Source organism: Epinephelus lanceolatus, chromosome 2 (genome assembly GCF_041903045.1).
Source record: "Epinephelus lanceolatus isolate andai-2023 chromosome 2, ASM4190304v1, whole genome shotgun sequence".
NCBI lineage: Eukaryota > Metazoa > Chordata > Actinopteri > Perciformes > Serranidae > Epinephelus > Epinephelus lanceolatus.
Genome location: NC_135735.1, coordinates 8,954,106 through 8,971,482, shown reverse-complemented (window position 1 = coordinate 8,971,482; position 17,377 = coordinate 8,954,106). Strand labels below are relative to the sequence as shown.

Genomic DNA, 17,377 nt, shown 5'->3' with positions numbered 1-17,377 from the left:
CCTGTATCTACCCTTTGTCTGAGACACTTTGTTTTAGTGGCTGTCTCTTTAAGCCCCCTCCTGAAAAAGCCCATTCTGCTCTGATTGGTCAGTGTTTCTGGGTCTTCCACATCTCTTTATTTCTGCACTGTTACTGCAGCTGAGGAATAACTGTAACATAGAATAGCCGCACTTTCTACCTTGAAAAAAATCACCAATAAAATCTCCAAAATACGACGAAACCTGACCCAGCTGAATTATTATCCTGTATCTGGGAGAAATCAGCAGCACATGCAGCCATGATTATAGGTTTCCCTTCGGTTAGCATGTAGCTATGTGTAGTAATGTACTTGCAACCAGGTGATGACTGTGGGTAGCAGCAATTTCTCCAATTAAAATTCAACAATAAAAGTTTGTAAAGACAACCAGACATGTTCCAGCAGGAAAACGATGCGATATCATGGAGAAATTAACATCATCGACAACCAAGATAACATGTTTCTCTGCCATTAGCATGTAGCTACATGTAGCAATGTACTTTCAGCCAAGTAATGACTGTGTAGCAGCATTTTCTCCATTTCAAAATTAACAACAAAAGCTTCTAAAGACAACCAGACATGTTCTATTCAGAATATAGAAATCAGGGGCAAATTAATATTGGTAACCAAGAGTACATGTTTCCCTAATGTTAGCATGTAGCTTCATGTAGCAGTGCACTTGCAGCCTGATAATAACTGTATATAATGGCATTTTCTACTCGTAAAAATAACCATTAAAAGTTTCTACGCCCGGCGCAACCAAATGTGTTCCAGCAGGAATATGAACAGAAATCAGTGGCAAATTAACAGCGGCACCAAAGATTACATGTTTCTCTAATGTTAGCATGTAGCTTAATGTAGCAGTGCACTTTCAGCCAGGTAATAACTGTGTATAATGGCACTTTCTGCTCGTAAAAATAACCATTAAAAGTTTGTAAACGCAACCAAACGTGTTCCAGCAGCAATGTGAACAGAAATCAGGGACATATTAACATCTGCATCTGCTTACAGTTATTACTTTCACATACGTTTACCTCATTATTTGAAAGTTGGACCACATTCAGTGTGAGCATCCATCATTATATAATTATGTTTATATAACAGAAAATAAGGAAAAGCACAATAGGTCCCCTTTCAGTCCCCATTCTAGCAGTCACTCACTTTTGTCCTAATTGTTTACCCTCAATAGAACAGGCAAATATTTCAAGATGTCCCAATAATTATAACAATTGACACATTAACTAAATGTTGATGCCAATCGTGGGAGTGGTCCATCACAGCGCTGTGTTTTTGTCTTCAGATCCACTGTTATGTTTATAATTTGTGTCACTATCATCTGTTCTAGGCCTTGGCCAGTATGAGTTTGAACACCCAGCCCATCCTGAACCTGGAGAAGTTCCAGGAAGGTCAGGAGATGCCCCTGCTGCCACCTGGACGAGATAAAGCTTCACCGTCCTCCACAGAGTTCAACCCTCTGATTTATGGCAATGATGTTGACTCTGTGGATGTAGCCACCAGGCAAGCCATGAATATCTCTCTCCTTTATCTATTTGTTGTGTTTCTGTCTGTCAGTTTAAGGGGCTAGGAAAAAGGGGAGAAACAGAGGCTGGTTGTTCTCTTCCTTAATATTTAAACTCATTTCAACATACATAGAATATTAGGCTCAACTATTACATACAATAAATGTTCCATAGATGGGCAAAAATCACAATTAAGACCAGGTTTTAAGTGGCGTTCCTTGTCTGCAGCTCTCCTCCTCACTAGTGGACAGATTATCGGCTGAAATTCTGTAAACGACAATTTAATTTTTAAACTCTTTGTTCTAGTAGTAGATGGCCATGGATGTATCGTGCAGTCATAATAATATTGTACATATTTCATTTTTAGATCAAAAGGAATATTAAAGGGTGGGTCAATCTGCGTTCTTTTCAATGTTTTTCAAATGAAATGCCCACCCTAAGGTTAAGGAATTGTTGCCATCCCCGCCCTCAACCCCCACACTTGTAGTTTGCTAACAGTGTACACATGGAGAGTGAGAAAATTGTTAGCTTGGAAGATTTGAGTTTGGAGGTGAAAGATGTTGGTATTTTGTTATAATTAAACCTTTATTTAAACCGATGAAGACACATTGAGCTTCCATATAATAAAACATTTCATTTGTACTGTATAAATACATTTATAGCTCCATAGTCAGTATGTTAACTACAATTAATTGTGGTCAGCACGCTCCCAGTTTGGAGAAGCAGACAGGAGCACTGGGGCACATAAGCTAAGCAAGCCACATCAGTTCAGTTCCGAAACTCCCACAATAACACAAACAAACTAACTGATCAGATGCAGCATTAGACAAACAACTCCTGTGTTCTGCGAAGTAAAACTACTGTTTCTGTGAAAGGAGTCTGGTGGCTGTGGAGAGGGGGCAGCAGCAAAATGAATTTTAGCCTCCTATAGAAAGGTCCACCTAAAAAATAACTAACCTTCTTCACCTTTTCACAGGGTCGCCATGGTACGGTTCTTCAACTCCCCAAATGTTCTCCAGGGGTTCCAGATGCACACTCGCACCTTGCGCCTCTTCCCTCGGCCTGTTGTGGCTTTTCAGTCGTCTTCTTTTCTTGCATCTCGGCCACGACGCTCTTGCTTTGCAGATAAACTTTCTCATACCCAGGCTGTGGAGTTCTATGGAGAATGGGCTCTGAATCCCACCAACCTTGCCTTCCAGAGGATACATAACAGTAAGGCTCTTTTATGATGATACTCTTGTTCAATATGCATTACAGAGAACTCATTAAAGCAAGCGTTTTGAACATTATACACTTCTGTTTTAGATGTGTTTGACCCCTCCTTAATTGGAGACAAGCCCAAGTGGTACGCTCACCAGCTGCAGCCGGTGAACTACCGAGTGTACGATGGAAGCTCTCAGCTGGTTGAAGCTATGGCTGGTCCTTTGGAGGATGAAGGCAACGAGTCTGACCCGACAGACAGGTAAGAAAGAGCAAGATCCTTTTCAGCATAACAGTTCAATCTGTTTAGTCAAGTTTATTTTATTATTTGCTGGATGTACTGTCAATTAGGCAACTTCATTCATTTTATATGTTGCAGCGGTAGTGACAGTGAGGCATACGATGACTCCAGCTCATCCTATTCGTCACTGGGAGACCTTGTGAGTGAGATGATCCAAGGTGACATCCAGGGAGACACTTCAAGTAAGTTGTTGTTTCATTACAGGATTGACCATATGCGTGATATCCACCTTCCTTTTAATATTTGACCTCAATGTTTTAGGCATGGACCCGCTTACCCATGCTGCTCTGGGAGACGCTAGTGAGGTTGAGTTTCAGGACTTCCATGACTTCAGGGAAGGTCAGGGCTCGGAGGGTCCATCAAGTGGGGACGGACCTGCTGAACCCTCTGACGGACAACCTCTTCGCTCAAGCTCCAGCACAACTGCAAGCTCAAGTCCCAGCACAATCATCCAGGGAGTCAACCAAGTGTGTGATTTGCCCATTTAGTGTTACCCTTAAATTCACTTTGGAGGCTGTATTTTTCTGATGTATACTGTTGTTTGGGTCGGGCTGGTTTGAAAATGTTCAAATAGTTTGATTTTAAGCCAAACACTGGACCGGACCAGTATACTAGGTGTTGCACTTGACTCAGCAGGCGCTCCCAAGTCAAACATAATGACACCATGTCCCAGTAGCAAATGAGTGCCCGATTGTTGCGTTGCGTCGCGTAACAGTAGAGCTCTCTGTCTACTAGGGCTGCCCCCTAATGGTTGACCAAATGTTAGTCAACCAGAAAGGTCATTACTCTTCAAGATTTCATTGGTCACTTAGTTGCAGAAAAAACAAACAAATGTGAAACTCTATTAGGAGCTGAGCCTTGTCAAAATAAATCAAAACCTATATGACTGGACCATGTGGGACTTTAATTTGACAAGACACAGGAAGTGTCCACGCTCAGCAGTCAGACAGGAGTCAGGTTAATTTCCAGGGCTGGTACCTGTGGTTATTCCACAGGCTAGTTAATATCATGTCGGGCAGGAAATCCAAAGTGTGGGATCATTTTGAGAAGGTGAAGGACGAACCCAAGGTGATATGTAAACTCATCTTCATTGGTCGACTACAAACATGACGTATCATCTGAAACATGGAAGTAGCTACATGCCCATTAGCCCACAGCGTCATTAACAGGCGGCTCGCTCAGTGTGTGACGTGCACTTGTAGATAAAATATAGGCCTATATTAATGAAGGTTCATTAGTACGGTTTTGTATTTCTCTGTAATGTAGCACAGTGTTAACAATGTTACTGATACTATTCTTTCTCACACCTTCAACTCAAACCATTGTGTTGCCCCGCCCACAATATACAGTTTAATAATTACATAAACATCGTAAACATGCGGGCAGCTAGTCGACTAATGGCCCTAAATGACAACTATTGGTTGATTAAGAAATTTCTTAGTCGAGGGCAGCCCTACAGGACACACTGAATATGTTAAATGTGCACCTCTGTTATGTCATGTAAACACACCGTAAATATCAGCTATATGCTTGAGATCATAGGGGAGACTTCACCCTCTAAAAGATGGGTTAGTAGCCTTCTTGCTATTGTCCTATGTTTGTACTTTTTAAACAGAAAACACACATTTTACATTATATTTATGTTCACTGGAAATTACAATATATCATTTGTCATTTCAACTTCAATAATCATTTATTCTTTGTCCATTGCATAGCATTCAAGGTGATCAACAGAAATAAATTGAAACAGGAAAAAAACAAAAGCTCAGCCTGAAACACCACACCACGTCTCACACGTCAAGTTAGGAAACCTCTTTGTTGGCTTCAAATCCAAAATGTTGCCATGTTAGCATTGTGATAGTTTTCTTGAGAGACTAACTCTGCCGTGTCTCATCTCATCACTCCAAAAAACACATGAACTTTCAATTGAACAAACACAACGTGCACCACTCTTTCCCCTCCCACCTCTGCTGTAGTTTGATCTTCACCATGCTGCCGTGCTTAACTTGGCAGTAAATTGTGCATGGTCTGTTAGACACTAGTGCCTCCATTAGTCCGTTTACAAACCAGCATCAAAATATGTTAACCACATTGTCATATTGCTTTTTACAAATGCTTTACAGTGCATTGGCTTTAGTGCTGTGACACCGTTAGCACAGGTTGCTGCTGTTGGCTTTTTTTACTTTGCCAGAATGTATTATAGTGCTAGAGCCGGTTCAGCCGGTTTGCATAAAACCAAACCAGTTTAAGCTCATACACCTGACCAGACTGGAAAAACCAGAGATCTATCCACCTCTAACTTTTTTCTGGAAATTAAATGTCTCATACTGTGATGACTAACTTGGATATGGACATGAGCTGCAGATTTTTCAGGAGGAAATAGAGTTATGCAGAATTGATCTAATCTGTATTGAAATGAGGGAAAGGAGGACAATATTTAATCATCTATAACTCTCATGAATCTGCTCATTTTTCCAGGAGCCGGGGGAAGTACCTGAAATTGAAGCGTCAGCAGGTGCAGCTTTACAGAACCCCGTCTCTGGACTGGGCAGTCAGCCATTTCTCAGACCTCCAGCTGATGCTGGCCTGGCGGACCCAGCCAACAAAAAGCAAGAGTATGACAACCCGTACTTTGAGCCTCAGTATGGCTTCCCCTCAGAGGATGACCCTGATGCAGAGGAGCAAGTGGAGTCATACACCCCTCGATTCAACCAGAACCTCAATGGCAACAAGTGTGTTAAACTTGTTCATCACTTGAATGAGTGCATTACCATCATTCAAATGGGCTCTCTGACCAACCATGCAATGTTCTCTGTCAAAACCCAGCATGTCAGATTACTCTCTCCATTCATGGTGGTCTTGAATCTGTGGTGGTGTGTTGTATGGTGTGAATGCTTCAGAGTTTCCCATGTAGTGTGCATATGTCTCTGTGTCTGTGGCGCACAGTAACTTCTTGTGCTCTTTTATTTAGGGTGCAGCGTCCTTTACGTCCCTCTAGCCTGAGGCTTCCGGGAGAGTCTGACGGGGAGGGAGACTCCCGCAACAGCTCGCCAAACTCCACCATTTCCAACAGCAGCAATGATGGATTTGGAGGACTCATGTCTTTTGCCAGTAAGCATATTCAAATGTCTTTTTCATGCTTGTAAAACATGGGAAGTGGGTTGATTTAAGTGGATGATGATGAATTGGAGCACCAAAAAAAAAAGCTTTTTTAAACCCAGTTTTTCGCACCCATTTGGAAGGACTTAAAGCTTGATCACGCCTCCTCACAAATTAAAAAATGCATCCAAATCTAGAGCATACAGTGGGTTTAGTTGCCTTCATGAGAGTGAACACAGTGTTGCCTTGTCATAGAATTTCCTCTGTGCTTCTGACAACAGTATCACTGCTCTTACAGTGTCGCATATGGCTGCAACAGGCACCTTTTTTTTACCAAGAAGCTCAAAAACACAACCAGTGTACACTTCCTGCCCAGCTCTAAATGGGAGCATTTAGGAGCTAAAGAGGCAGATGTTCGAGTGAGTAGAAATCGAAGCAGCTCAAAGGAGAATGAATGTTGCACTTAAAGGGATACTTTGCTGATTTTTAGCCAGCTTTGTACCAAAACAATGTGGGTAGTATGTGTAATAAATTATGCCTTGCTTCCAGCGCCTAGATCTCCTTGTGTATCCCCCAGGATTTTCAGTGGTTCTCGTGCTGTTGCTCGTACTGGAACTTGTAGTTATGCACCATGGACACAATATAATATACAATATAAAAGCGGATCGCAAAAGCACAACAAACTCACAACAAACTGTAAAACTAGGCAGTGTTAATTGAATATAAACCATAATTCCGTTACTGCATTGCCTATTTCTCACCTAGAATATTTTCTGAAACATGTTTTAGTCTAGCTAGTTTTTGGTTTTCTACTTCTTGAGCAAAAGCAGCCCTTACTCAGTTTTCTCAGTTCATATAGTACCAATTTCGAAGGTATTTTTGTCTCTCTACAGCACAGACATGTTTTATGAAAGGATCTTATTCCAGCAGTGAAATACTTATTTTAGTTCACCCAGGTAACCAGGACCACAACTCCAAATTAATGCTTATGTTGTTCTATATGTGTAAAAAGACAACTGTATGCTGACAAGTTCAAATCAGTTTAAAGGTGGTATGTTAGTGTTCAAAGTTTGAACACTGCTCCTTTTGGACATTTTAATCGCATCACCACATGTGACGTTTAGGGCACCGGCCCTTCAAACATGAAAAAGATAAGGAGACACACCTCTGTATGTACAAGCAATAATGATCACCCAGCAGATCACATGATAACACATGTAGCTATACAGAAACACGCTGCAAAACCAGAACAAAATTACACCACAGGAATACATTTACAAATAAATACATTTACAAAAAATATACATTTATAAAAGGCCAGCAGTGCCAAGAGATCACATTCAATATCACATGACTGAAACATCAGGTTAAAAGAACGTCATAATGACACACAAATTCAAGATGAAATAGTGAAAGAAGATGTTTTGTAATTCATATATTGTTTGAAAAATAGAGGTGCGCCTAATGCTATAGAAAATAGTGATACTCGATGAGAAATACCACAGTGATGTAAAAAAAACAGTGGTATATCTATCTGCGGACCTGCTTTTGTATTTTAGTATTTATCTCTCTGTCCAGCACCCATTATTTATCATCAATGGATGTGCATGCCTAAAAAATATCTTTAAAAAAAAAAAAAAAAATCATTTACATCAGGTTTAAGAGGTGGGTTACACAGTAGGTTTTGTTTTACATGATGTCTTCTGTTAGGACGACTTATTTTGAGTCCGTTTTTATTGTAGATATCAACATTTACATATTTACAAGTGGTTAATTTAACAGTTTATTTTGCCTACAGCTGGGTCAGTCACCTCTTGTTAACAAATGCTGTTTACTCACTGTTGTGATGAGAGTAAATATCTGCGCTTCTCCAAAATTGTTAAGGGTGAATCATGTTAATTATCATACCTTTTGGTTTTGAATGATTATTTAAATATTATTCCTGTTTTCACCCCCACTACAGGCAATCTCTACAAGAACCACGGCACCAGTTTCAGCCTGTCTAACCTTGCCCTTCCCAACAAGGCAGCGAGGGAGAAAACGCCTTTCCCCAGTCTAAAAGGTAGGACAACATGGCTGACGTGACCAGTTACATGTGTTCAAGTGTTTCTGTCTTCTTATTGTCTGACCCAGTTGTTCAGAAGATTTCAGGGGTAATAAGAAACTTGATTATAAAATGTTTTGTTTAGGAGTCACCACTACAATAAGGAGAGTAGACAAAGATAAAGAATAATAGATAGAAAAGATTTAGTGCCATTATCCTTTTTTTGTTTTTCTGATCCACTCATTTATTTATCTTTTCATCACTGACTTCATATTTGCAGTCATTTACTCTACATATTTATTAAGAGATTTTCTTTCATGCTTTTTTATCATGTTTATTTAGATTACACTCAAATACTATGATTTGAATCCTCCCATTTTATATACTATAAAATTGTAAGAATTAAAAAGTCCTAACTAGTTGGAGATTTAAAAAAAAAAACAACAACACATACACACTTGTCTAAACAGAAAGTATTTTTATTCAGTATTTTTTTTACCTTTTGTATTATTTAATTCATTTACTGTTTGTTCTTCTACCTTTGTTGTTTTTTGTTTTCTAAATTATTTTTTGGGGGTAAAAGAATATTTCAATTTTGATATTGAGGAGGAAATGGAGCAAGCAGGTTTGTAAATCTGTTTTTATAGCCTGACGTATTCCCGCTGGATTGCAAAATGGGTATGGCACTATTTTATAGGAGAATATTGAGGATGTGTCAGACAAAGTTTTTTTCTCTCTTGACAGGAAAATCCACTCAAAAACAGACTCGTTGTCGCCATGTTTGTAGAGATGAACAACTCTTTCTCATGTGCAGTTTGTCCCATGAATCTTTTCTTTAACCCCTTCTAATACCACTACTACCACCATTAGGTAGTGGTGTAGAAAGCATGTTAAGCATGTTTGGAGTAGTTATTACAGATTTTGGTACTAATATGCGCTCAAATAGTGTTTGCTAGTAGATAAATCTGACAAGGCAGGTCTCCCTCTGTAAGCAAGTGGAGAAAGAGCAAGCGATCAAACCAACTGCAGGATATTTGGTTTTAAGAAGGACTCATGTTGATATCAGTTAAACTGCAGTTACACAAGCATGGAAACCTAAACAGAACAAAAGAATTAGGGCTGGGTGCTGAACTGGTGCTAGTACCACCGAGTACCAATTCACGTTAAATCCATCTGTGCCAAATTTGGGTGCCTGAGAGTGCGTTTGGGTGAGTATGCCCAGTTTAGACAAGAGACAGAAATGACATACAAAACCTGGTAGTCAGCCATGAAGCTCCGTGACCAGCAAAGGATCTCCACAAAGCCACTCAGACTACGCAGTAGTCGAGCTAAGCTCATAGCTCAGCTAATCAATCAAGTCGTAATTCTCGTCATCGAATTTCTGACCAAGTATGTCTGACTCCACCTTGATAGCCGGCACTGTGTCCTTTTTAATACAGTGCGTATTGAACTGGTTCTGGTTCTTGTTCAGAAACTTTTTTAAATAAATCCGCATTTCGTGTTTTCCTACCATCCATAAACTTCAAAATGTTTAGCTCCTTTAGCTGTTGGGGCATGAATGTAGTTTCCTCGTCCGTCCAGAAGTGCGTCTTCTGCTTCTCGGTCAACATGATGTTTGTTTGTTTGTTTTTCCGGGAGTTACTGCACTGCTGCTGCCACGTCATCTCCTTCTTCTCGGTGAAAGCCTGCGAAAGAAAAAGTGGTTCATGTGCAGAACGCTGAGTCCGACTCCAGTCGGATTAAGCGGATACATGCAGCAATAGTTGGATTTTCAGTCAGATCATCTAGATGTGTTAGCCGAGCTACAGATAGTCCAATTTCAGTCGGATTAAACTGTTTACATGCATTTAAAAGTCTGGTCTCAGTCGGACTAAGCCAATAATTCGATTTTCTCAAGCTGCATGTAAATGTACAGATTGGGTTCAACTTCAGACAAGAGACACACACACCTCCAAGGCTGGGAAATCAGTCGCTCCACTGGCTACTCCGTCGGCCACTCTGTTAGCTTCCCAGCATCCAAAACTATCGCTTCAGTGCAGATCTGCCGCAATAGTTTCGACGTCTGGTCCATTTTCTTTTCCATATGATTTTAAAAATAACCTAGTAGTACTGCTAGACAGGCAGACACACACGCACATGCACACACACACACACACACACACATAAGCAGACAAACAGACGGAGACAGAAGATTACCTCTATGTGTGATATAAAAAAGAGGAGAGCAGCAGAATTGCTTTTTAGCCTGTTACGTCATCCCTGCAGCTGGTTCAGAAATTATGTTTTTGTTATAACAGTGAGAGTCCCAATAAAAGGTACTGTTGGATACTGATGCCGAACTCCAGGTCCTGGTGCTGGAGTCAGCTCACATATGAACAGTACCCAACCCTAAAATGAATCCTACTGCAGTCTCAGCTGATGTTTAAATTCTGCTATTTATTAAAATCTTAACCGCTGCAGGGACTAAAACTGCACTTGGGAACAGAGTTATTAAACCAGCTAATTTATGATATTTTTGAAGTTTTAAGAGGCGAATATGAACTCTGCTCAGGCTGGATTTTCACTGAGAGAAAAAACGGATGAAGCATGGTAATCTAACTCAATAGCTCCACTCCATGTGGAATAGCTGCCATAGAAAATGTTCTGTTCCTTTGATTATGATGTGTTTTGTCTTTGTCGTTCAGATGACCCCGACAGCCCGGGTATGTTATGTCTGGTGTGATAGCTTGCTTTAGCACCCTGGCTAGGCATTTCTTTATCCTTGAAGTGACCTATACCTATCTTACACCCTGTTTTTCAGCATAGGACTAAGATAGAAGAGACACCTTTAATGTCCTTCGTGTATCTCCATGCCTTCCCCTTCGTTCCTTTGCCATTCTGCTCTGTGTGACTGGTGGGAGTCTTTTTGATGCGCTATGACGCACATATTGAAAGAATTCTTCTGCGACTGTTACTGACGTGGCATCTGCACATCCTTACCACAAGAAGGATGCTCAGTCCTTTTAAACTTGATTTACCTAATTAATGTTTCAGTGTAGTTCCATTTATGTCCTTGAATGATGTTCACAGAGAGACTGGTCGTCAGTGAATGGAATTTTTTTCCCACCTGCCTCCCGACTCATACGAGTTTTGTCCTTGCTTGCTTGTGTGGTGGCTCCTATTGTTGAGTGTTTCCTTCCCTTTTTTAAAGGTCACTCACTGGTTTAACAAAAACAGTGACGAAACTATGACGATCTCAGGTTTTCTAATGTAGTGTTTTACTGTACGTCATGATTATTTTTGGTGTTTTTTTTTTTTGTTTTGTTTTTTTGCTCAAAGTAAGATTCCTGCCTTAAAGGAATAGTTTGGATGTTTTGAAGTGGGGCTGTATGAGGTACTTAACCATCGCCAGTGTATTACCTGAAGTGAATGGCAGTCGACATGCTCCCAGTTTGGAGAAGCAGACGTGAGTATGCTATGACAAGCTAAACAACATAGTGCTGTCGACAGAGGTTGGCAACAAAATGTATTCTAGCCAATTTAAAAAAGGCCCACCTAAAAAAAAACAATATCAGCCTAAGTGGATGCTATTTTCAGAATGTCCTACCTTCAGACAGCTCTTTTCCTTTGGCACTACAGTTTCTCAACCGTAGAACGTCTGTATTCTGACGCACAAATGCAACTGTGCCTTGCACTGTATTATGCCGAAGGTCAGTTTTTTCTAGTCAGAAATTGCTGTTGCGCGATCCAACTGAAATGAAACTTCACCTTTCTAAAGATTTCTAAAATGCTGCGTGCTTGTGCTTTTCCATGCTGTTTTAACAAATAATTTAAAGCAGCTGTGGCTAGTTGAAGTGAGTGTTAGGGGTGAGCAATATTTCTGACAAAATCACTTGGCCACACTGACTTACGTGTGCAGGCGGCGAGAGAGGAGAGGGAGAGACACTGTGCTGCTGCCAGAGGAGCCGCTGAATGAGTTCCCTCTGAGCGGTAAGTCACTAAAAGAGTCTGAGAAGTCCGGGGCTGTTCATAAAACATTCAGGACGCCACAGTTTATTCCACACTACTGAAGCTGCTCCTCTTTTTGGAACCACCGTGGAGTCTGTAATAATATCTCTTGCTTGTTGTTGCCGTGGGTAACAGTATAATGTCAATATGTCAACGAGTCAAAATATCGCAAATATAACGATATTAATTTTTCATATGAATTATACAGGTTATCGTGAACGAAATTATATGGCACACCCCTACTGTATACAGACGTCAACACCCCACCTGCAAGACTAAGACTAAGCACTAAGCTTGTGCTCTTGGCATTTCGTTGTCATAATCACTTTTTGTAATTTTAGTTTCGTTGTCTCCTTCATAAATCTGCGAAAGTCTGACTTTCTGACACAGGCAGCTAACCTGCATGGCACAGTTGTGCTTATGTGTGGGAATATGGAATTTCTAAGGTTGAGAAATGTTCACATAGACTAATAGTATATTTTTAGATAGGCCTTTTATTAAGTGACTAATTTTTGCTGAGCATTGCTAAGTTTCCGTGGTGGTACTTCTGTCTGCTTCTCCAAACTGAGTACATGCTGATTGCCATCTACTGCAGTTGACTATGGATAAGTGCCTCATTCAACCCCAGTTCAACAATCTGAACTATCCCTTTAAATCATACACAAATTCAGAAGAAACAACTCCATCCCTTGCTTTAGATTTACATTGTCATTGTTTTACTGGACTGTTCATTATTCACATGGTTCAGGCCACTGATGTGTACACAACAAAGTATGAGCTACACACAGCTCCTACTTGGTACTGTAAATGTTGAATGTGTTGCCAGACACATGGCATTAGTCATCTTATCAAACACTTTCAGGGTTGATACCATCATCAGTACATATTGTCTTTTTCTCTTTTTGTCTGCCTTTTTCTCTTTTATTTTCTTTGTTTTGGCGCCATGTTGAGTGTGCATGTCTGTTGTGTTATGGGTTGATGTTCAGACTGGTTGTGTCTGGGCCGGTGTCCCTCTCTCTGTCCACCTTTTCGCGGCACTAATTCTGGGTTTTGTGTGCAGTATTTGGGCTAAATTCTCTAATGGAGATAATTACAGAGGCCGGCCCGGGGAGCGGAGAAGGTGGGTTCTGCCCTTTTTATCGAGTGAGCTGCATGCTTCTCCAAGCCAGTCAACTACATCTCCCAGCATCCCCCACTGTCTATCCTCATTTCAGTCACCGTATGTGTCATCAAAGATCCAGTGGAGCATTGAGTGTGTTGTCTTACCACACTGCCATTCATAGTGACTGTTCCCCTTCCTCAGACTAACTGTTATTTCACTCCACAGTATGTTTCACTTTATTTATTGAACTGGCCTTATCACAAGCAAGTTTCAAAGGACTTATGGAGAAAAAAAACATACCATAATCTAACATCAGTAATCACAGGAAAAAGTGATACAATACATTATGCAATATATAACCACAGGGAAGCACACAGAGCAAAAGACACAAAACAGGATGTTGGAAATACAGAGCAGAACAGACTAAGCTTATCTACCAGCATCCATTGTTTCTAATTGTTTTCTTGTCCCTTATGTTTCCAGAGAGTACAAATGGGGTTGGGCCCAATCATTCAGTAATTGTGCTGTACACAATGAGCAGTGACTAGAGTAAAATTGTGCAAATTTTAAACCCAGCTGGTGAAAATTTCTTTTTATCATCTGTGGACTAAATATAGCCTTGTACCCAGCAAGATACCGGTTGTCTAGATGTTTGTCTTGCACCATGAAAACTACATCCTGGCAGATAAGTGAAGATTCTGCAGTGTGCCAACATTACAGTTTTTTATTGAGGCATCATAGATAAGGCACCATGTTGCAGAGCATTTTGTGTGTTTCCTAGTTGTTGTCAGGTTGGGGTTTCTGAGGCTATCACTGTTTGTCTTAACAATCGTAAGTGGTTTTGGGTAGTTGTTGGTATAACTACAACAGCACTGAAACAGAATTTGTTAATCAGAAGCAAGTATGATAAAAGATAAATATAGATTGAGCAGTGTTCTTCAAGTAAATTATGCATTTTCAGTTTTCAGTATTATTTCTCTTTTGTAAAACATTAAAAAGAAATATCCCCTCATTTAAAAAGTGGCAACCCAAGTTGGCATTGTACGTTTCTGCAAACCTTGGATACTTAACATTTATTTTGTGTAGCAGATGTGTTAAAACTTAACATTTAACGTGGTTAGTTTTAGGCACAAAAACAACTTGATTGTGGTAAGGAAAAGGTTACGTTTTGTCCGGTCTGGGGGGCACAGCCCCGGCAATAATAGCAGTGATGTCTCGGTAAAAAACGCTGACTTTCGTTTGCCACTATCCTAGCAGGAAAAGCAGCAATAGTTCAGAAATAAACAACCGGTTTTCGTGCCTAAGAAGTTGCTGGAAACAAAGCAAGAGGTTGCTACAAAACATTTAGGTTTGGAGCCTAAAAAGCTGAAGGAAACAAAGTGACAGGTGCTACAAAACTTTCAGGTTTGGAGCCTAAAAAGCTGCTGGAACCAAAGTGACAGGTTGCTACAAAACATTTAGGTTTGGAGCCTAAAAAGCTGCTGGAAACAAAGCGACAGGTTGCTACAAAACATTTAGGTTTGGAGCCTAAAAAGCTGCTGGAAACAAAGCGAGAGGTTGCTACAAAACATTTAGGTTTGGAGCCTAAAAAGCTGCTGGAAACAAAGCGATAGGTTGCTACAAAACATTTAGGTTTGGAGCCTAAAAAGCTGCTGGAAACAAAGCGAGAGGTTGCTACAAAACATTTAGGTTTGGAGCCTAAAAAGCTGCTGGAAACAAAGCGATAGGTTGCTACAAAACATTTAGGTTTGGAGCCTAAAAAGCTGCTGGAAACAAAGTGACAGGTTGCTACAAAACATTCAGGTTTGGAGCCTAAAAAGCTGCTGAAAATAAAGCGATAGGTTGCTACAAAACATTTAGGTTTGGAGCCTAAAAAGCTGCTGGAAACAAAGCGAGAGGTTGCTACAAAACATTTAGGTTTGGAGCCTAAAAAGCTGCTGGAAACAAAGCGATAGGTTGCTACAAAACATTTAGGTTTGGAGCCTAAAAAGCTGCTGGAAACAAAGTGACAGGTTGCTACAAAACATTCAGGTTTGGAGCCTAAAAAGCTGCTGAAAATAAAGCGATAGGTTGCTACAAAACATTCAGGTTTGGAGCCTAAAAAGCTGCTGGAAACAAAGCGAGAGGTTGCTACAAAACATTTAGGTTTGGAGCCTAAAAAGCTACTGAAATCAAAGTGACAGGTAGCTACAAAAAACTTTAGGTTTGGAGCCTAAAAAGCTGCTGAAACGCAGCACAACAAAAACCAACCGATTCTGTTGAGTGTTGGTCTCGAACAGTGGTCTGCAGCTTGGCAGCCATCTTGTGTAGATGTTATGCCATCCACTGTCCAAAATCAGGTTATGTATTAGGTCACTTTAAAAAAGTTGGTATGATACGTATGAAAGGTGCAAATGCAGCATATATGCGGTTTGTAGAAATGCATAATGCCAAAATTTTCCGCTGGTGACTGGTCTGAAAGTGTAGTCGTATTCAGGTAGTTTTTTTTTACTTCCTATTGTTAGATAGATAGATAACTTTATTAATCCATAGAGGGGGAACTCGTCAGAAGGCTCACAGCAGACAGCAATGACAGACAAAATGCAACAATAACAGCAATGGTAACACCAACACACGGACACATATGCCAAGAGGACATAAGTGGAGCTCAGGAGCCTGTTTGGTTACTCAACTTAAAACCAGGCTATTAATGCAGTCAATCAATAAATAAAAAGCAGACTATTAGTGATGCTCTGAAACACAGGACCATTAACACAGGCACTAAATATGAAATATCTCTTTTCAAAAGTTTTACAACCGTGAGCTGAATCGTCCGATGTAGCATCTCGGCATCCTAAACTAGTCACTGTGTAACTATGCATATCAGAAACCCATCTGACCAAACAAACACGCACACATCACCAGAAGTAGTCATTCAGTCCTCGTCTGTGATGGCAGCACACCAGTTTTTCTTCTACATCGGGCCATCTGCAGCCCTGCCTGTGTCTTATAATGATTTATGACAATCCCATCATAAAATCTGAAATCAATTCATAAAGTAGGTCAGTCTAGAAAGAAAGAAAAAAGTACCTGTAACAAGGTTTGTCTCCCTAAAGGCTTTTCGGGTTATTCTTTGTTAGTTTGTGCAGGTTTCCAATTAGGTTTGTGTTTCAGTGTAAATGTTGTCCTATCCATCAAGATGACCAAACAGTTTTCACTTGTGTCTGCTCCACAGAATAAGGGCAGGGGTGATGATACTCATTTACAGAAATGTGTAGGTGTTGGTTCAGAAGAGACCTTTAGAATGGATGGACCATCCAAATGGATATTTGGTGATGCAGGCAAGGGAAATGTCATACATGTGCTTGGAATGGGGTCAAAAATCCTGAATGGCACATATGTTGCAATGTTCAAATCCCCCCAGATAATTAATGGCAAGTGATAGTTCTTCCATATGTTATCATCAGTCACCTTTATGACAATGACTGTGAATGATGGTCGGATGGATTTATTTATAATTTTCAACCTGGCCAGATCAAATCAGGCCTAAAATCAGCTAACACTGATAAGAGAGTGATACTTTGTATGCTGGTGATCTAAAGGCCTTTGCATTAGAGTTGTCAGTGGGTCGAAAAAATACAGCTTGAACCTAACTGACCTGTGTGAGTTGAAGCCTGAACCCAACCCAACGGTCTAACTTGTTGGGCTTTCCGGGACCCGTCAGGCTTGGGTTAAGATTGAGAACCCTAATTTACATTAGGGTACATCTAACATTTACATTCAAACTATTGACATCGGCAGCGATGCGAACTTGCGACATTTGCAACACTTGTTCAATAAAAGGTTTGAATAGATTCTCTCTGAGTGAATTTGAGTTTCCTTTTGGGATGGGAATTATTCCAATTTGATAGATACCAATGCCATTACTGTTTATGTGTATCGCTCTAATGTCTTTGTCGATTCTCTTATTAGTTCCTGATTAATTTCCTGTGGGTAAGAGCAGTAGGCCTAGAACCTTTCTTCGCTCATTTTCTAAGTCAAAGAAAAAAAATGAGCTAACTCTGTCTGCGTGGTGCTAATGTTAATACAGAGGATCTTTACCCTCGGTAATGTACGTGCTGCTCGGTT

The 17,377-nt window shown here is 40.4% G+C and overlaps 1 protein-coding gene and 1 long non-coding RNA gene across 26 annotated transcripts in view; both read left to right on the top strand.

Annotated features, from left to right (window-relative positions):
• madd (MAP-kinase activating death domain) overlaps nucleotides 1-17,377 on the top strand; it is an 81,248-nt gene that overhangs the window by 23,572 nt on the left and 40,299 nt on the right. For 16 of the 25 annotated variants that reach the window (XM_033620906.2, XM_033620804.2, XM_033620896.2 and 13 more), the window contains 9 exons: nucleotides 1,363-1,535; nucleotides 2,514-2,749; nucleotides 2,843-2,999; nucleotides 3,117-3,220; nucleotides 3,300-3,505; nucleotides 5,517-5,770; nucleotides 6,010-6,149; nucleotides 8,101-8,199; nucleotides 13,229-13,288. In XM_033620906.2, the coding sequence (XP_033476797.1) occupies nucleotides 1,363-1,535; nucleotides 2,514-2,749; nucleotides 2,843-2,999; nucleotides 3,117-3,220; nucleotides 3,300-3,505; nucleotides 5,517-5,770; nucleotides 6,010-6,149; nucleotides 8,101-8,199; nucleotides 13,229-13,288 (1,429 nt within the window). The remainder of the gene's footprint in view (nucleotides 1-1,362; nucleotides 1,536-2,513; nucleotides 2,750-2,842; nucleotides 3,000-3,116; nucleotides 3,221-3,299; nucleotides 3,506-5,516; nucleotides 5,771-6,009; nucleotides 6,150-8,100; nucleotides 8,200-13,228; nucleotides 13,289-17,377) is intronic. The other 9 variants (XM_033621000.2, XM_033620943.2, XM_033620846.2 and 6 more) reach the window with 2 other exon arrangements.
• LOC144466511 (uncharacterized) lies at nucleotides 4,049-4,779 on the top strand. Its single transcript, XR_013493109.1, has 2 exons — nucleotides 4,049-4,131; nucleotides 4,189-4,779. It is a non-coding gene; the product is annotated as an uncharacterized LOC144466511 (long non-coding RNA).